At 31.9% G+C, this 20,962-nt stretch overlaps 2 protein-coding genes across 4 annotated transcripts; one reads left to right on the forward strand and one right to left on the reverse strand.

Moving 5' to 3' along the window:
• Window positions 1–339: 339 nt before the first annotated feature.
• Window positions 340–7,808, forward strand: LOC141454968 (uncharacterized). Of its 3 annotated transcripts, XM_074129698.1 has the most exons (12): window positions 703–1,442; window positions 1,763–1,986; window positions 2,075–2,203; window positions 2,337–2,910; window positions 3,008–3,189; window positions 3,997–4,186; window positions 4,272–4,384; window positions 4,608–4,829; window positions 6,127–6,252; window positions 6,513–6,749; window positions 7,086–7,112; window positions 7,635–7,808. In XM_074129698.1, the coding sequence occupies exons 1-10, from the start codon at window positions 864–866 to the stop codon at window positions 6,607–6,609; spliced, it is 2,436 nt and encodes an 811-aa protein (XP_073985799.1). In that variant the 5' UTR covers window positions 703–863; the 3' UTR covers window positions 6,610–6,749; window positions 7,086–7,112; window positions 7,635–7,808. The 3 variants fall into 3 exon arrangements, with proteins under 3 accessions (XP_073985800.1, XP_073985799.1, XP_073985798.1); XM_074129697.1 differs by lacking the exon at window positions 7,086–7,112; XM_074129699.1 differs by lacking the exons at window positions 2,075–2,203; window positions 7,086–7,112 and having other exon boundaries at window positions 340–1,442.
• A 447-nt stretch (window positions 7,809–8,255) lies between these two features.
• On the reverse strand, window positions 8,256–20,038 carry LOC141454964 (importin-4-like). The gene is made up of 19 exons (XM_074129691.1): window positions 19,815–20,038; window positions 18,871–19,043; window positions 18,313–18,487; window positions 17,375–17,560; window positions 17,034–17,291; window positions 16,029–16,223; window positions 15,689–15,910; window positions 15,252–15,513; window positions 14,729–14,848; window positions 13,971–14,206; window positions 13,771–13,876; window positions 13,202–13,280; window positions 12,552–12,706; window positions 12,203–12,405; window positions 11,401–11,562; window positions 10,428–10,636; window positions 9,633–9,765; window positions 9,156–9,330; window positions 8,256–8,550 (listed from the first exon to the last, which is right to left on the reverse strand). Exons 1-19 carry the CDS (start codon window positions 19,866–19,868, stop codon window positions 8,426–8,428), a joined length of 3,228 nt encoding a protein of 1,075 aa, XP_073985792.1. The 5' UTR covers window positions 19,869–20,038; the 3' UTR covers window positions 8,256–8,425.
• Window positions 20,039–20,962: the final 924 nt, after the last annotated feature.

The following is a 20,962-nucleotide window of genomic DNA, read 5'->3' on the forward strand; positions in this document are numbered from 1 at the left end:
AACTGTTCCTAAGTAAGCACAACTGAAATTAATTCAGGAAGAACAAAAGATGAAGCAGTCTGAAATTGTGCGCTCAAGTAAAGTTTAAACCCACTACACTCTACATCTATAACAATTACCTTAGCAAAATTTGAAGAATATAAATATGTACAATACATAAAATAAAGAAGTATAAATGTATACAAAAAACATTTCAACCTTCTTAGCTAAGTAAATAAGAGAAAAGTTAGGTGAAGAGGATTGGAATTCAGGGAAAAACGAGGAAAAACCTAGTGTAGAAAGTTAAATTAGGATATGTTTTAGTCTTCTGTGTCTGTATGTTGTAGAAGGATCATAGGAGGCTATGTCGCGGCATAGTGGATTGGGATGGTAGTCTAGGATGGAAAGGAGTTTGAGCAGACGATTTTTGATAAAGGAGTGTCTCACGTAGTCTCGTGGAGTGAGTCAATTCTAGTACGTCGTGGAGAGTCTGTTGCAAAATTTGATTTTAAAGAAAGAAACGAAGTAAATGAGGAGTGGTAACCAAAAAGGATATAGTAAAAAGAACTAAGGGTATACGAATGTTACTGAATGAATCAAATCAGAATTAAAGAAATATAATAATCTTGACTAAGGATAGTGTAAAATTATAATTGATAAGGTCTTCGTCTCGTAACCGGCCGACCAATGCTGATTGTTATAACCTCGTGCGTATCTCTCTCATCACTACTTACCTAGCCACCAGATGGAACTGTTAAAACTAAACCTTCTTTATGTTTACCATGATTTATAACCTACTTATGTGAACAGAAGATGTTTCGTAGTAGGTTCCAGTGAATTGGGATACTTAAAACAGTAAATTAATTAGTTTGCAGCATTAAATCATGTTAGGTGCCAATTTAGTTCGAACACCACAAGGTTTAAATATGCAATACGCAGAACAGTCAAGAAGTGCTTCCACCGATTGGGAATCAACTTTGCATGAACCATCTAATCCTATAAACAATTTTCAAGAAAAGGAAATTGAATGTTTATATTATCCATATAGTAGTGTACTGAATAGTTTGTCCGCCCAAGAACATTCTTGGAGTACTACGTCCTGTTCACAAAACGCTGGCCATAATCAGGATCAAGAAGGAAAAAAGAAGAATCAACAAGAAATTGAACAACAGCATCAAGCAGTTTCATCAGGCGAATCTCAGAAAGTAAAATTAGGATGTCCAATTGTTTCTACCTACCATGATTTTGGCAGCTATTCTTCATATTTCCATGATCGATCAGATGCAGATGTTTTAAAACAACAACAAAACTGTTCGATTATAAGTGATTGTGATCTAACGAAATTGTCTGATTTCGCACCAGATATAATCAATCTAGAAGGAAGTGTAGGCAGTGATCTTTTGAAAGTGGTCGATTCTGAAGAGGAAGATCTTGTCGTCGATGATTCTGAAACAGAAAGCGAGGTTTTTATTATTGTATTTTATATATTTTTATATTACCACCTGGAGAACAAGCCAATAACCTTAAAGAGCAAAATCTAACAACCTAAAGAGCCAATTTATCTAATTTTTGCCCAATATTTTTTGCAGTATTTTAAAATAATTTTGCGACAACATCCACAATTAGAGGGCATTGTTCCTTCCTTCATACATTGAATAAAAAAAAGTAGTAACTTCTAATTCTTTGTGTTTCTTTTTAATGATTAAATGACTGATCATTGGGGCATTTAATTTATTAGTACTGTCTTCAAATTGAGATTGAAATAAATAATTGTTATTTTTAGATATCTATTAGTGATACCAGTTCCTTGCCGACTCAGTATGAACGTCACTGCATGGTGTGTGGTCTACCACAATCACACACAGTAGAGGCCAACTTTTTACATGTTGACAGTACGTATCCATTGACATACGTGTCGAAGACTCCAGTGATTGTCAAGTTGGTGGAAATTATTCCTTCAGATATGCATTCAAGGTTGAACATTGGTCACAGTATAATATGCAGAAGGTAATGGCAGTTTGAGCAAATTATGATGTACTTTGAAAAAAAAGAAAAAGGTTTTTAGTTTTTTGTATTTATTTTGCGTATCTGAGAGAGGAAGGACCGCTTTTTCGTTCCTAGCTGCAGCATGCTGCCTTCCATGGCTCCCATCCTTCGTCAGGCATGTTAGAGACAGGGTCTCTCGTCTAGTATATTCTGCCATGGTTTCTACACAATTACAATTGTAACTTAAATTGTCATATTATTTGATACAAAGTTGTGGGACCGTTCACAACATATTTTTATAATAATTCTTTTTTCTTTTTATTTACTTTTGTATGTGCTACTGACATTCTTTTTGAATGCTTACATTACAGATGTTTCAATCTTATCGACACTGCGGAGAATCTAGAATTGAGATTGATTACAGTGAAACAGGAACTGTGTGACTTTGTAGCTAGAACTCAAGCAACTGCACCACTAGTTGAAGGGAGCAAACCAAATTTAACATCATTTAGACAATACGGTAGCCATGAGGTACCAACCTACAGTGCAGCCATTATGTCAGCAAAACCAACAACTTTACAATTAGCAGAATATCAGCGACATATTGCTGCAAATTGTGGTTTATCTGAAAACTTATACTTGACTAGTCACGGGCCATCTTATTTTTATAGAAACACTTTTACAGATAAGTGTTTCTTAGAAGTGGAAAATTGTGCACAATCCAAATCAGTTAACACAGTTTGTCCATCTCCAAATAGCTTACCAACTGATTGCAGTTCGAAATGTAATTTAGGTTATTCTCAGTTTGGTATAGCACTGCCGACAGAGAAAGAAAATCAGTGTTCACAAACCTATCTTAATTCACCTTCAGATACTGTCAGTAACAGTGAGTCTAATTTGAGAACATCTCAAGAGGAAATTTGTAAAGTAGAAGCAACAGAGAAGGTAAACTGGAACCATTTTTTCAATGGATCTCTGTTTAATCAATCTCACACCACTCTAGGTAAGCAGATTAAAAATTATAAATGTAATTTTCTTTTAGAAATCTTCAGTTGAAGAAATTATTACCGAAGAAATTGTAACTGTGGGCGAAGAAAATTCTGAGAAAAAAATCAAGAGAGTTTTTAAAAGCCGAGGTAGTTTCCAGTGCGATAGATGCGGGCGAACTTATTGCCAAAAATTTAAATTAATGAATCATTTGAAGAAGCATTATGACGATTTCAGGTATGATGTAGGAAACAACAGCTATTCGATCGTTCATTTCTTAATTATTTTGTTATTTCTTTGTTAATGTTGGAAAAGTGATCTACTTCGTATAAAAAACCACAATTTTTTCCCATCGAACACCTATAAAAGAAAAGTAATTGTAATTTACACTAAATATTTACTTAAAGGAATTCCAGCAATGAGACAAGTTACATTGATTATAAAAACATGATTTTATGTAATGTCTCCATTCTAAATGTAACGCCAGAAAAATAAAACAAAAAGTTTAGATTATATTTCGTGGAGTAGCCAAGCCACCTTAGAAATGAAGACACTTTGTAAGTAAAAGTCTTCAGATGGGAAAGGAATGCATTTTTCTTTACCGAAATGGTGACCTCTTAGTCGAACAGCCCTTTTTGGTGTTATTATTGAATTATTACTTCATACATATCCATTTCTGTTTGTGGCTAAAATAGAATCACCTTGCTACCTGAGTATTTTTTTCTCATGTAATCTCACAGCAGCACAAATAATTGCTGTGTTCAGCTGGCAATCATTAATCTACCCGTTTAATGTGACACATTGTAATGGAAATTGCAGTTATTCAGAATAATAATACATAGTGTGAATACAATACAACATAAAAACAGCCCATTTTTACGTTTTACTCGTTTTTTATCGGCTCTCCTGTCTACCAACGGGTCTTGTTTTCCTTGATGTAAACATTTTATGTTCTAAAAATGATAATAAATTTTTTTTTCTGTTTGTTGCTGCAAACAAAATTGAAGACAAATGTTTTTTTATCAAAATTAAATGTATTTTTAGATTTAAGTGTGAACACTGTTCCAAAGGCTACTCCACTGAACGGCATCTAGTGCTACACTTGAGATGCCATAATGATGTCAGACCGTACGTTTGTGAGAGATGCCCTGCTAGCTTTCTCAAAGCTGAACAGTTGAAAAGTCATCTACTTTTCTGCATTGACAAGATGTATTCCTGTAATAGTTGTAGTAAAGTTAGTTTTTGTATCGTTAGCATTTTGATTGGATATTTAATAACTAAAATTAACATAGATAACCAAAAAATGTTTTCCTCTACAGGTTTTTGTGTCTTCTGAAAAATTAGGTGAACATTTAAAATCTCGTGTAAGTAAGGACAGTTGTAATTCAAAAATAAAAAAATTGGAGTGTGAAATTTGTCACAAACGATTCAGGTATCTGATGTTTTTCTCATATAACTATTTCATTGTTTACTGATAAAGTAATAGAAAAATTAAAAAAAGCACAACATTCCCTAATTATAGATATATTAAATTCAAGCGAGGAAAAAACTGATGATATTAAGTGCAAGGAGAGGCGATTAGAAATGTGTTCACATTTCATATATAACAAATAACAACATATATTTTGTGAAAATCAATTGCTTTTCATTTACAGGTACCCTACAGATCTAATTAATCACCTCAGTTCACACAATGATGATAAGTCTTATAGGTGTAATATATGCGGCAAGTCTTACAAACATAAACGCCATCTCAACAGACATCATAGAGTTTCGCATTTGAAAGGGCAAGAAGAAAAGAATATGGATAATTTGGATGAATTGGTAGATAATATAACCAGTGAACAAGATTGTAAACAACAACCCGACATCAATATGTAAATGAATCCCTTTTTATTATAATCTTGTAAGAAAGAAAGATAATTGCTAAATTTGGTAAAACATGGAAATTTGAATGACCTTTCTTGAGAGTTTCGACATTTCAGACAACTTAATTAAAGCGGTTCATTACAAAGATTATACAGATAAACGCCAAATATCGATAAGTTTGTTTCCGTTCTATAAAGTGAAATCTTTAACTTCTAATATCTCGAAAACTGCTCGATAGATTTTTACAAAAATTTACACAATTATAGATAATAGTAGTCTCCATATTGGTAAAAGTTTTTTTTTTTTTTATTTTAATGAAAAATGTTTTTAAGGTAAGAGGTCAGCTCTTAGGACTGAATTTTAGAATTGGGAGAAGTGAGCAAGAGCATTTATGCAGTTTGTGCAATCTGGGTCAAGTGGAAGATGTCTACCACTACATTGCCGTTTGTCCTGTTTTAAGGGAGTTCAGAATTAAATGTTTTGGGACAAAACAATTAGGTGAACCCCAATTTTTAGAGTATTTGAATGTAAGGACTGGGCACAGCTTAATATGTATTGTATATGCGCAGGTAGATATAGGAAGTTTATGATAGAACAGTTTAATTTTTAGTTTCTTCTCTTAAATTTTATGTATTTTTGTTTTATTTTATTTTTTTGTTTGTTTTGTATCAAGTTAGAATTTTAGTTAGGTGCTTCTCTGCTGATGGACCAAGTCCATGCATTTGTGTTATATATTGTAATTTTTCTTCATTACGTTTATTGTAAATTGGAAATATACACCTTATTATTATTATTATTATTAGTAGTAGTAGTAGTCTCCATATACAGCTAAAATATAAACAAAATCTATCGTGTAGTTTTCGAGATATTTGTAGTTAAAGTTTTCTCTTTATAGTAGAGAAACAAACTTTAACTCTAAATATCTCTTTTTCTGCTCGATAGATTTTTACAAACATTTACACAATTATAGGCAATAGTAGTCTCCATATACAAGTAAAATATAAACAAAGTAGTTTTCGAGATATTTGAAGTTAAAGTTTTCACTTTATAGAACAGAAACAAACTTTAACTCTAAATAGATTTTTACAAAAATTTACGCAATTATAGATAATAGTAGTCTCCATTTACAAGTAAAATATAAACAAAATCTTTTATATTTTACCTGTCTATGGAGACTACTATTATCTATAATTGTGTAAATTTTGTGTAAAAAACTATTGAGCAGAAAACGAGATGATTTTATTAACAACGATTTTATATAATAAATATATACCCGGAATTTTGAATTAACGATTTGTTTTCCAGATTGAATGAAGAATTAAAGTCTGAAAGGAAAACGTCACAAAAGAAAAGGATGTGTCCGATTTGTAATAAAGTCGTTTGGAAACTTAAGACCCATATGATAAGCCATTCGAACATCAAAGGATTCAGGTAAAGCAGGTTCTTTATTTATTTATTTTATGTTTTTTTTTAATGTCAGAATTGGTTTGGGCTGGTAAACTGAATTTATTTTTAATTATTAATAAATTTCGCTAAGACGTTGACCTGTTAATCTACTACATACGATCTTAAAGGGGTCTATTGTGACAAGTTTTAATGCACTGATTTTTTTTTGTTTGTTTTTTGTACTAAGATAAGAACAGATTGAGAGATGACTATAATTATTCTAACAGCAATTTGTTTTTATACAGCTGCAGTTTGTGTAATGTGCAATTCACGCTGAAACAAGGCTTAGTCAGGCACATGCGCAATAAACATGCCGCTGAAGAAAGCAACAAGATCAGTTAGCGAACGATCATTGCTGAAAATAAATGTATAAATATAAATAGTAATATGTGATTAGAAGGTTTTGGGAAGAATTGTCGATAGAAAATTTGAATTAAAAATGATGGTTATATATGACTAGTAAGTCATCAACATGGTTAAATGTGAGTATAACTATAGAATAGAATAGAATATATTTTATTTTGCCTGTACATATGTTTTACATACAATAGACTCGTCATAATAATCACAATAAACTAGTTATAATGAACTTTGAAATGATCCGTCAAACAATGTCTTTGTACAATTTACTTCAGTTCACTCAACTTTGAAGTGAGTTACAGTCCATCTACTTGACAAGAAGTCCTCTATTTTATAAAACATATTATTCAATAAGAAGTCTTTAATAATTTTCTGAAATTCCTTTTTCTCTGTATTTCTTATTGATTGTGGAATTTTGTTGAACATCCTGGCTGCCATCATGCCCGGCGCCTTGTCAGACCTACACAATCTCCGTCTAGGCAAATGTAAGTCATTTTTGCTTCTTAAATTGTAGGAATGTTCATCACTTCTTAAAACATTTTTCTCGTTGTTCTTTATATGCATTATATTGGCATAAATAAATAACGACGGTAATGTTAATATTCTATTCTCCTTAAATAGTGGTTTACTTATCCTTAAATATGGTATAGATTAGTAATCTGCTCGTAGTAGAAATAATGTTGGCGATGATTAAGATTATTTATTTGTGACAGAAAAAAATTAATCACGACTAACGTTTACAACTATTTAGTAGCGCTTACAACTTATTAATGGTTAATCGTTACTAATATGACACGATTGAATTAGTCACGACTATTTAGTCTCGGACTAATTTTGTAATCGTAATTTTAGTCATGACTGAAAATTTTGCCCAACTCGTTGGTATTATCGTGAAAAAGAAAGCTTCATTATACAAGTAATTGATGATAAACCCTCTGTAAACGTTTATTTCATAGCATTATATGGGTTTGTAGATAATTATATAATTTAATAATTTTGATTTTCAGATTAGAAGTAGCCGATTGTGGAATATTGACTGAAAAAAGTCGTAAAACATTTATCAACTGGAAAAATACATTTTTCATCTTATAATTTTATTATGTATTTATTGTAAGATAGTTGTATTATATAAAAGAAACATTATTATTAGCAAAATAAAATGAATTCTATTTATTCAAAAAGTCTTCATTTATAAGCCAATGTTTCTCATAGTCCCAAAATTTTGTATTTTATTTTTAGTCAGTAAAAGCAAAAATATTAATTAAAAAAAAAATTACACTAAAAATTTATAAAATGGAAAAGTAATAGTTCAGAAAATAAGGTAGCAGCACCTACTGGACAATTGACTTAATACGACTTCCACAAGTCACTAGATAGCACTTCATATTACCTTAAAATATAAGAATAATGCTAGTAGAGGAGAGATGTGTTTGTTTGGATGGTCGAGGCGGAAATATTCAAATTTTTAAATCCACCACTCTGAAAAGTAAGAAAATTGGTCTGAATCACTTGTTTACCGGCTGTTTATGCCAGAGTGTGTAGAGAATTACTTACTATAGAAACATGTAGAAAATTGGCCTCATTAAAAATCAAAATATAAACAGTCAAAGAGAATTAAAACAAACAAATAAATTTAAATATATTTATTTAAACAGTAACACAATTCCTAAACAAATTAATTGTTTATTTTGAAAATAGTTCACTTTCAAAGCGCAGAATAGAAAGCATCATCCAGTGGTGACATGATAGGATCCTCTTTTTGCAGAAGTCAGTCTACACACACACACCACCTGTAGCATTAAGTTCCTGCAGCGTGTAAAGTGCTGGATACGTCTTGTGGTAACTGGGAGAGTGCCACAGTAATTTCTTGTGGGAAGGTAGTATTTACTAGCTTGATTAGATTCACTACTATCTCTTTAGTTTCTGAAAGAAATTTTAGCCTAAATATACATTGTTCTTTCAAGTTATTAGCATTCAAGTTTTATTATTAAAATATAGGGCTTATAATGAAGCTACACAATGATGCCAGCTTTAAAATTGTTGAGGGCGCCGATGACTCTATAGGGTACAGTATACCCATCTCTGAGGGCGTTCTTGAAGGGGTGATATTGCTATTTTCCTGGTATGTTTCAGATGTGGTAACCCTTTTTTTGAATGATCGAAACATTAACGGAATTAACATTAAGGGTGAAAGAGATCTCAGTTTTCTGGTTTATGACGATGACATGTCATTTCTATGTCACTCTTGGCATGATACGCAGCGTAAATGGTATATACTGACAGAATATTGTAAATTAAATGGTTTAACATTAAATACAAGAAATAAATTTTCTATTGGTACATCTCAATAAGGTCGAATTGGAAAGATCCAAGGGTTTTTACTTCGATTTAAATTCGATTATACAGCGCTGATTAGTGATCGCTATAACTTTTGTTCAAAAACAATAAAGATACAGTAAAATATCAATAATACAAAAAATACAAATATAATATACAAGACCATAATTATTGAATATTGAGAAACTAACCATCGTTTAAATTGTGCGAATGGAGAGTATGTGCAGCACAAATTACAATTTGAGCTATTAATGGTCTCAAATGATGACAACCATTTTGGAATAATAGTGTTAACGACCAATAAATGTATTTATCTTCATCGAAGTCCTCTCTTAATGGAAGTTTTGATACAAATACTGGTAATATCTGAAAGAACGTGGAAAATAATGTATTTTTAAAAAATAAATAAATTTAACTTAATAGATTTGGTTGTTAAGTAAAAAAAGACTGCCAGAAATCTCTAAAGTTTATTATATAATTAGTTCATTAAACTAAATGTCTGAAAAAAAAAATGCACTTTTTTTTCTCTTTCTGATATATGAATTCTTCGTTTCATTAAATTTACCCGTTTAAAAATATTTTTGCATTAGATTATGCAAAAGATAAAACTCATTGTTACCACGTTCTATGTGCTAATACTTTTAAAAAGAGGAAAAACTATAGATTACCTGATCTAAAGGTAGTAATTCTGAATTAGTGAGAATTAGTCGAGCTATTACACCGCAAGCGTTGTCCATTACTTTTCCATTCTTTTCGGTTGCTATTGATTGTGATAGCGCGGTCAGTAGTTCATTATAATGCCTTAAATAGTTTACAAAGTTAAGGAATGTTTAGAAATTACAGGCAACTGGTAAAAACCCATCCAAAGGACAAATAATAATAATATAGGGAAGGGATTAGCTATGAGGTTAGTATACTGGACTCCCACGCGGAGGTCCCGGGTTCGAATCCAGCAGCTGTCCCTTAGATTTTCTCTTCCTAGGAGCTTCTTACAGCTCACTGTCCGGTGATGGACAGTGTTGTCTGTAACGAGAGAACACTGTCCGGAGGCCGGCAGTGCACTGGAAAAAGCTCCGGGCGCTAATAACCTTAGATGTTGACGCGCCAAAAAAAATAAATAAATAAATAAATAATAATAATAATACCAAGGGAAGGGATTAGCTATGAGGTTAGCATACTGGACTCCCACGCGGAGGTCCCGGGTTCGAATCCAGCAGCTGACCCTTAGATTTTCTCTTCCTAGGAGCTTCTTACAGCTCACTTTCCGGTGATGGACAGTGTTGTCTGTAACGTGAGAACACTGTCCGGAGGCCGGCAGTGCACTGGAAAAAGCTCCGGGCGCTAATAACCTCAGCTGTTGATGCGCCAAAAAAAAAAAAAATAATAATCTCTCTTTCTCTTTAGAGAGATTAGAGAAAATAATATACTATTGTAACAACAAATTGATAATATGTAAAGGATACTTGTATAAAACTTGTTTGCCGTGTAAAGCCATCTCTCCTAACGCAAACAGTGAATTATTTCTTACATCTGAATTAGAACTTTTACATCTAGATAGGAAACATGTTAACAATTTATTAAGAAAACGTTCTACATCCTGACCCAGCGGCGCCATACATTCAGCCAGCGTTCCAATTGTGTTCGCTTCATCTTCATCGGCTCGAGCTTTACCCTGAAAATTATTAGTATTATTATTATAGAAAAGAATTAATAATTTAAGTCCAAATACAGGACTCTCTTTGTTTCTTTCCAAGCCTTTTCTCCATATCAAATTGGAAATATAATTAATTTTTGAACAACTGTCTCTTGGGAAAGGTTTATTGTTGTTGTACAGAGAAAATGTATGCTTTACAGAAAACATTCTGGCCTCCATAAATCTTGAATCTTGCCAAGAACTTATGAACTTATTAAAAGTATTTAAGTAAAGAGGGAAGAGAAATTATAGTCTTATAGTCATAGTCTTATCAATCATAGTCTTATTTTGTTCTAATTTTTGCCTAAGATTTCGACCAAGAGACTAGGTCACATCTACAGGGGTTTTACTGATTAATAAACTACGGTAAGTTAACAGTTATTTACATGGTGGTACTTTTTAGGACTTGGAGCACAAAGTTAAATGTTGCTTGTTTCTATGGTGATCACTATTTGTACGTCACAACAGTTAACAAACAGTTAAGTTTTGATGATACACTGATCATCGAGGCCAGAGAAATACTTGAGGAAAAGGGAAATATTAGATAAATGCATATAATTATACATAAACATCCAGTACAATGGAAATTTAAAATATATATACATATATATGAATTGTATGATTCCAGTAGATTTTTCAATTTATTAAACTATCTTGTAAGTAAACTTTTTATGAGCAGAGCAAGTGATCTTTATCTAGAAGCTACAACTGTTTACAACTTAAAAAAAAAAGGTGCCCATTACCAGTCTTTCCATAAAAAGAGGAAGCAGTTCGGCAAACAATGATAAAAATTCATCATGGGTCATGATGACGGCCAATGTTGGTACAATGAAACCTGCTGCGTCCATTAGATCCTCTTCGCTATTCCATTGATCGTCATCTTCCTTCCAACCTTGTGCTTCCGTCTGTTAACACACGCAACGAGTCAAATTAGCACATCAACCATAACTACTAGAGGTATACATATATTGAAAGTAATAATAGTATAAAATTTAAAAGTGATTAACTTTTTTTTTGAGTTGTATGGACCATTTGTAAAAACCATTTTACAAACTCACAGGACTATAAAACAGATATTTCTGATAAAAAAAAAACTCTATTAGTAAGTAAAAGTAAAAATCAGTACAATTAAGAAACCATTAGCAGTGTGAGAAGGCTTAACTTTCGTAAACACAACTTTATATTTGAACTAGCGGCCATCTGGATTTTTAGTCGATAAAATAACTTATCATATCGAGGTGAACTATCGATGAGTTGAAACGAGAAATATAACCTCATGTTCAATAAACAAGCATAACCATCTTAGCTTAGAACACAGAACATACTATAAAAGAATTCAAAGTGATTATCGTAAACAGTTCAAATTTCATTTGAGGTACGAACTCATTTTAACTATTTTACAGTTTTTTTTTTTTTTTGTAGACAAGGTTCTTAAATTTCATCTGTTCCAAGAATTTGGGAGAATTCCATTTTTTTTTTCCTAAATATTGAAATTATACGTATATTTTAATAGAAATTGACAAAATATATGAAAATATAACATACTCTGGAATTGAAAACATCTCTAACACAAGATATGACTTTTTCACGAATTGAAGAACTGGTAGAAAACTGTGATCCAACTTCTTTCAGCAAGAGTGAGAGTCCTTCCAAGGCGGCCATTACTACATCCTTATCATCGTCAATTCTGACCAGCATGGCTGCTTTGGATACTAGCTGTTCTGCCACAGAGCTAACGCTCACACCATCTGTGGTGGGCAGAAAAACCACAATACGTTTAGCATATTTCCATTATGCCTGTACGAAGGGATAATAAAGCCGACTTCGTTAAAGAAAAGCCCAATAAATAATAAATGAAAATTGTAAATACCAACATGAAACAAATCATACAAACCATGTTGATTATCTCTAGCAGCCACAATTTTGGCGTAAGTCGTACAGAAAGTAAAAGCTGCTTCCAAGGCAGCTTTTCTTACATCACTGTTTGGGAAATTCAATAGCCGAAACACTTCGACAAAACTTGGTTCCATAAATGGTAAGAAAGACTCGCTAAAATGGAAAAGAGAAAAAAATGAGCTTATTATTATTTATGTTTAATCAATACTATTCTTTAATTATTAAGTTTAATTAAGTCCTCCCCCTTTAAGTCCAAAATATATGTTCTTAAACTTGTTAAGTCTGTTGGTCGTAAGTGAACATCGACTCTCCAATTGTTTGAACGATTATAACCGTAAAAAAATTTTAAAACTTACTAATTTCACTTAAGATTTAATGCGAAATGAAAGTGATCATTAAAAAACAAATAGAGTTTGAGTCAATTACATAATTAGGAGGAAAAGATTAATGTACTGTTGTATTTGATCAATTTAATCCATTGTAATGCTCACAATGGCAATTTCTTACTTGTATTCTCAAGGTTTCTGCATACATTCTGAAGGTAGCTACATACACAATTCAAGGAGAGATTGCTAACCGGGATTAATTAATAGCAAAGAAACCAGTAAAACTGACTTGTTTTTTCCACCATTAAAGAAACTAACCCACCCTGTGTTAGCTGCCAGTTCACTGAGCGCCATGCAAGCTTCTTCTTTTTCTTCTATATAGTCATTTTCCACACATAATTCTAAAAATAAATAAATCAATCAATCAATAAAGTGCTTGTATCAGATGTGTAGGTTTGGGCACAAAAATACGACTACTTATATCCGTGAATCCTGGCGAGTTCTGTTGTAGTGTTTACAACAACAAGGAGAGGACCTGGAAGCGATTAGTAATCCTAGACTCTTCGGCTAGGTTGTGCATTTGTACAACGGAGTTAAATGTGTAGAGGCTTGTAATCAATCATAAATCGGCGTCCTTATTTCGACCCACGACTGTGCAGTGAAAGTTTCTCGAAGAGCAGGAAGATCGTGGGAAGGACATAGGGTACAAGACCTGGATGTGGGTTCTATGATAAACTAGTATAATCAAGGAGCTGTATACGCAGTAATTTGGCGGACTGGGTTACAGAAAAAAAGTATGTATATTATGATGTACTTCAGCAGGTCCCTTGCCTCCCCACCAAATGGTCGCCTAAAACATCCCATCGCAGTAATAACTGTTCTGGTACAAACCACTGTCTTCCCAATCTTCTTCCCCGCCGCTCTCCACTTCCTGTTCATTTTTACAAATATCGTCCAATCCTGGAAAGGTCAAATCTTCATTATCTTTATGAAATGCCTGCAAGATCAAATAACACAATTTGAAAAAAAAAACAAAAAACAGAAATGAAGAGAGAATATTAAAAAAAAAGAATGAAAGTAAAGTGACTAACAGTGGCGGTAGGTGCATCCCTCAGTGCTGTCAGTATCAGTGGCACAATTGTGGCCAACATGGGCGCCATATTCTGTTTTAGCACCGTAGATACTGATGAAAATACTCCATAAGAACTTTTCCTAATGTCTGGATCATTAGTGGCGGCCAACAGATCTAATCCAAGTTTTACCGTGTCAACCGCAAGCGATTCAAAATTCTTTGAACCAATACTTCGTGCCAACATTGCCAATGCATCTAAATAATACCTATTCATTATTAAAATAGTTTTTTTACATTAAAAACAAAACAGAAATTAGGTGTGAACTGTCGCAAGTCTTTCCTTACTTCATACTTAAGAACCTTTTAACTTAAATTAAAAAATGCTCAAAACGAGTTATCCTATAAAAATTATTCATACACAAACTTTTGATATAAATATGAAGTTTAAAAGAAAATTTGGAAGACATTTTAAAGAAAAATTCTCCGAAAAATTAAAAATCCATTAAGTAATTGGAAGTGTTGGAATATTAATTTTCGCAACAACTTTATTCGTTCTTTGTAATATGCAGGGAACATTTCACTCTAAATATCATGTTTTATAACCTCCCTTCTCAATGGAGTGAATGAGTTTTAAAAGCAATGCAGTGTAAGTTAATAACAAATACTATTAAAGACTAGTAAACACAATTAGATAATACTTAACTATTCTTTGCCTTTTAACACTATTTAATCAGAACAATTACATGAAATTATTCTTTATATATAAGTCTATATTACCTAGAGCTTCAACTTGTAACTGTATTTCCTCTTCGGGTGGATTATGGTTGCTAAGGTACTGCCTTAAAACTTGCAGTATTTGATCAAAATATGGCATTATGTCTTCCTTCATTGCACCCACTGTAATGGTAATATATTTTATTAATATTATGAGATTAATGCTCATCGTATGAGATTAGTGCATTGTCACTAGGAAATTTTAAAATATTTATCAATTTTCTGCGTTAAATTTTAAGGAAGGCATGTGATGCCTTTACATGATACTACTCTTGATAAAAGTAACATAGGTTTTTTTCAATAAGAATTACTTTTAAATTTTTCTTTAATGTGAATGAACAATTCTATTTGAGCGCACTCAGAAAGGTAACACAAAATATATTATAATTTTAAATGTTTAAAACATTTGTAAAAAAAGTAAACTATTGTCTTGAAACAACCCTCTCTCATATAATGAGGTGATTGAGATAGTTAGGGAATCTGAGCTCCTCTTATATAAATATCATAGATTATGCAGTTTTATTACCAATTGTTGCTATAGCTCCTAAAGCTAATTGCCTGATATGTTTATGATAAGGAGGTGAAGCCAATTGAATGGTACACAGCAGAAGTTCTTCAGCGTAGGGCGCTAAACCTTTCTCTAAATTTTCAGCAAACCGTTCAATGGCGAAGAACAGGCGATCAACACGATTTCCAAATTTTTCACCAGTTCTTCCCTTTGTTTGGATTTGTTTTAACTGATTAATCAGCAATGGTAATAAGTCAGATGATCTGCTACTAATTTCAGGCTGGAAAATATTTGTTTTAAATTTTTAGATTAGTTGCAAGAATTATATAAAATGTAGAGTTGAAAATTTTACTTCGTAAATCTATGGGGCCTCCCTCTTGCTACTGACGGTCTCCCTAATTATATTTATCAGTTATAAATCAGTACAAATTAAGTCAATTTTATCAGTTACAAACCTGCAAATGTTCAGCAAACTGACCAACAGTGAAGAGAGCAGCGTTTCTAGCGACTGGCTCAGAATCAGATATGCCTGCATAGATTAACGAGACGAACTGTTCCAGTAGATGTGATCTCACGTAAGTACTACAACCTTGACTGATTATACCCAAACATAGATAGGCTGCTTTCCTTTGGTATGGGTTAGTATGATTCTCAAATGGTGGTTTTATCAAGTTCATCTAGCAGTGGACAAATACAAAACAAAGTACACAAATGCTTAATCGGCTTACTTAAATGTGTCATGAGTTATTGACAACCAACCCAGTTTTAAAGAATAGAAATAAAAATCATAATTACCATTGGCTGTAATAATGCTAGCGGATTGATGTTCATTGCAATGTCGTCTAATGTTTCACAGGCACAAGTTACTAGTGTATCGTCTTCAGGTTCTGAAGTAAAATATTCTTCTAGATTGTCATCTTCAGGTTTCGAGCACATTATCGTGAACAATACATCAAGAACTCGATTCAGAAGATTATCTTTTAATAAACTCTTGTAAACAAAAAAAATAAATAGCAACAAAATACAAAAATATGTGAGTAATAAAAAGTTTTTTTTTTTAATTTTGAAATGAAAAATTGAATAATGATGAATTTTATAAAAACTTGAACAATTTCCGTGTAACCATGCTTTAACTTTTAACTGATAACCACCACCAAGTTGAAACCTTCCCCGAAAAACTGCTTTAAATTAAAGTTTCCAACAAAAAGGAAAAAGAGAAATAGTTATAAAGCTAAAATATTAAATGTATGTAAATAAGTTTAAAGGAAAGACTGTGGGCCATTTTCGAAAAAGTGAATAATCCATTTAGTTAAAAATAACTTCTGGTTGAAGACTCGTTTCAAACTCAATTTTACGGAAAGATTTAACCATTTTTAACAAAACAGCAAACAAAAAAATAGAATGGAATAGAAAAAGTGGCACTTTAGAGGAATCAATCCAATCCATCCGCTTTTCCTTAAGTTTTTCAAACAAAAGTTATAGATTACTTATTATTACATCAAGTTTGTGATTTTGTGACGTGTGGTGGAATCAGAGTAAGTAGTAAAAACCATTTCCTACTAAAGGGCCCTCAAATCTTATATTTCCGGTGAAACCTCCTAACCGGAAAACTGCACCTAGTAGAGTAAGAGGAACTAAAAATTGAAGTAAGAAGACTTTTGAGACATTCATACTCAAGGGACGCATCCACAATCTCCTCATTATATATTGCATCGAAAAAAAAATTAAATACATGTTATCAAGCTAGAAATATTAAATTTCGTAAAAGAAAAAGTGATTTAAACGGAGTTAAATAATTACCTTTACGCGAACTCTGGCTAATGTTCCAATAAAACTGAGGGCCTTGATTTTTACATCTTCAGATTTACAATTAACTACTAAATCTAAACAAGTATTTATAATTAACTTTAAGTTTGGTGTAAGAATTGCCATGCCTTCTCTTTCAGCAAATTCAAATAAGAAATCTAAAGCCTCGACTGCTCTATCTGGCCTTTTTTTAGATAAACATTTGATCACTTCTAATATATCAGGAACTGTCTCACTATATAGTTTATTCAACTGCAGCGAAAATGTAAACAAAATTAATATTAATGGAAAAACAATTATATTGAATAATAAAAAAAAAACAGAATAATCAATACCTCTTTATTTCCTTTGACAATGGGCGCCAGAAATGTTAAACCTAGAACGGCAAAGAAAGCCACTGGAGATGCTTTATCGGTTAGCGAACTCATTGTATTTTTGAACAATAATGTAAAAGAGTTGGCATGTGGGAGAAAAGAAATGGGCGATGTTTCTAGAAGAATGCAGCACGTGTAGAATCCCAACTAAAAAAATAAAAGTTATTGAAAACGAGCTGAAATTTATAAGAAACGCTAAATATTAATATAAAATTAATTAAATATTTGTTTAATTCAAATTAAATTATAAAACGGGTCAATTTATTTGAATATTTATTTATACGCCCAACACTCTTATCGGAATAAAATTCGTACAAATATTAAAATTATACTGACAAGCACTTTTCGGATTTATCGCTAAGAAAAAATTAAAGCAACAATTGGCCTACAGGATATAGCTAGATTAACTTTATGTTATCCATGGATCTAAATTGCAAGGAAAATACACGACATTCTCCGTGATTCTGGAATTATTGGTTATTATTTATAGTTTCGGCAAATATATTGCCTTCTTCAGGGAATTATAAATTTGTTGCGATGTGACAGTTATGATGATGTAGTAGCTAAACATATAACTCTACAATTTATAATTTCCTGAGGAAGGTAATAAATTTGCAGAAAATAAAAAAGTATAAAAAAAAGAAATAAGTCTACAAAATTTTATTGACCGTTCCTAAAAATTCCAAGGATAATCTTATTTTCTCTTAAATGTGAATCCATCAAATGGAAAAATGTGACCAACCCCAGGATATTGCTTACATTAACTTCCTTTATAGCACTATTGTGAGTAAGGTAAGTTGCCAAGATAATTCGGGTGAATGTATGGGATTGTATTCCACGAGGGACACTAAAACAAAAGTGGCCTAAATGTTTATGTTAACTTAAATTAAAAACATTACCTCTTTTTCATCATTATTACTACTAGTCATGGAATTTTGTAGAAAATGAAGTACTTCTGGCCAAGTTCCACTCGACATTTCATATTTAATTATTGTCCCAATAAGGACTGCAATGGATTTTTTCACAGATTTTTCTGTTTCAGTTACGAGAAGTTTCAAAATGTTTGCCTTCAAGCTAAAATTAAATAAACTGTGTATAATTTTTGCCTAACTTAAGAAACTCACTAGTGAATTCAACAAAATCAAACACCAATAGCAATTCACTATCTTTGTGAATAGTAATAATACATTATATTATTCATTTAAATGAAAGTTTAAGAGAAAATGTTTTGAGGCATTTTCGAGTAATAAACCCTGAAAGTAAAGATCTATTAAGCAAAATGGTTGTTCGGATTGTAAAATTTCTTCCAACTGGGAATTTTAGCAACACATTTAATACTCCTTAGCAATATATACCAGTTACTAGGATTAAAGATGCGAAAGAACACGAGAATTAGATTAATACAAAACATTGCTTCATAATAATCAAACAATTATGAACAAAAGCACATGACTTACTTAATCCTCTCATCCTTCTGAAGTTTTTCCCAAGCCGTAGATTTATTAAATTTTCGTTTGAGTATCAGAGCTGCATATTGTCTTATTGAGCAATCTTGTGCAGTAGCTAAAGTATGCAATAGAGCTGAATTAACGTGCGGTTCACATAATGCTCTTTTTAATTCTTGAGTTCCCTACATAAGAAAATTCAGATTAGATTAAATAATTAAGTATTTCATCAATTAATATTGCTTAATAACTTTCGTTAAAATGGCCCTAGATAGACAACATTTTGGTTCAATAATTTGCCGCAAAGTGTAGTACCAAAAAAAAAAACAGAACGGTGTGGCCAACAAAAATTGATAATTTTTTTAACTATTGCAGCAATTAGTTGCCGGCGTGCATGCTCAACCTTCAAAAGGAACTGCAGATTACTTGTAACTCTAGCTAGGTTTCACACGAAGACATACTTTCTAGAATTTGTAGTAGCTATTTCATTAGTTCAACATTTGAGGCTTAAAAGAAAGTAGACAACATGAATTCATATAGGTATAAAATTATTCAAATTGAAATTAAAATGTACAAAGATACAATTAATCTAATTGTACTAACAAACCTACTTATTTTACAATTTAAGAAGATGGCTAAGGCTAATAATCTAAAGCAAAATAATAATGATAACTAGAAAAAAAAGGAGCAATACTTGAAATAAAAACAAAATGATCAGTTAGTAGCTTCATGTGATAAGCTCTTTTTAAAATCTTCAATTATTCGATCTATATTTTAACTTAAGAATTAGGAAAACCGAAATTTAACATTCTTAAGTTGTTGCTGCGAATAATGTCAACTAATTTGGTCCACTTAATTTAACTGTTGGCTTAATTTAATCTGCTAAAAAATTAATTTTAATCCTGCTCAAATATCATTTAACTCGAAATTTAAATTAAATTCAAATACTGTCATACCTGATCAATTGATTCTTTACTATTACTCATAAGTTTTAGTATTATATTATCCATTATACGAAGTAGATTAAATACTCTTTAAGGCTAATTCTCAATCAACTACACGATTAATATGGAAATTTAGAACTAAAAAATAAGTAACTAAATATCAACTTGCGATCCAACATACTATGATCTAACATGTGATTAAGGTAGGTTACACTTCTCTGCAGCCTCTCACTGCGCACACAGAATATTGGTATTATCGATACAACAATGTTCGATTTATATTTCTTTCCACCAATAATTTTCTGCATTTAAGTGACCAAAAAAATAAGGAAATGCCTACTTTTTATGACGGGCTTCTAATGACCGAAAAATTCTGAAATCAGCAACGACTTATATTGCAAATTACGAGGAACTAAACTCTGCGCTGCATCCTCATAAAACTGTCTGTGTTGTCTATGAACCACTACGATCAGCAAGGAGTCCAAACTGGATTTTATGAGAGCCCGTTACAAACAGAATTTCGTAACTTGTAAAACAGCATTACAAGAACCAAGCGACAAGAGTGAATATGTAGTTTAGGCATCTACGTCTAATTTCCGGTGTAAACTTATTTTCGGAACTTTGAAAGGTTGCAACTTGCTCTTAGAATAGGAAGATTGAATTTAAGAAATAATATTAATTAATATACTTCTTGATTGAAATTTGATTTACTCTGTTTTGCCATTTCGGGCGTGGGAAATGAAGAGACAGGCCTTAGCGCAGTTAATGCACAAATAAATCCAAAAACATCAATCGTACACCATTCGGGCTAATAACGTGATTGTAGGAAGAAAATTTCTCATATTAGAAAAAATGTTTAAATGCTGCTCACAATAGTAATAAAACTGCATTAGTTTTATTTATATCGTCAAGAGGTTTGAAGAAGAAGGATATATGTACCTACTTATGAAGAATATTCTGCAGAAATATTGTCAGTAAAGTTAAGTAGTAAATCAGTAAAATTTAACAGAATAATGTCTTGTAGATTGAACGTAACATCTTGAAACAACGTTTGAATAAGTTAGTTAATCCCCCTTCAGTCAATTATTTGGACTTCTTTAATCAACTGAATTCAGTGGGGTTCCTTTTAGTAAAATCACTAAATGTTCCTGCACATGATT

Source organism: Rhodnius prolixus, unplaced genomic scaffold, assembly GCF_049639745.1.
Source record: "Rhodnius prolixus isolate KJV_2025 unplaced genomic scaffold, Rpr scaffold_15, whole genome shotgun sequence".
Classification (NCBI taxonomy): domain Eukaryota; kingdom Metazoa; phylum Arthropoda; class Insecta; order Hemiptera; family Reduviidae; genus Rhodnius; species Rhodnius prolixus.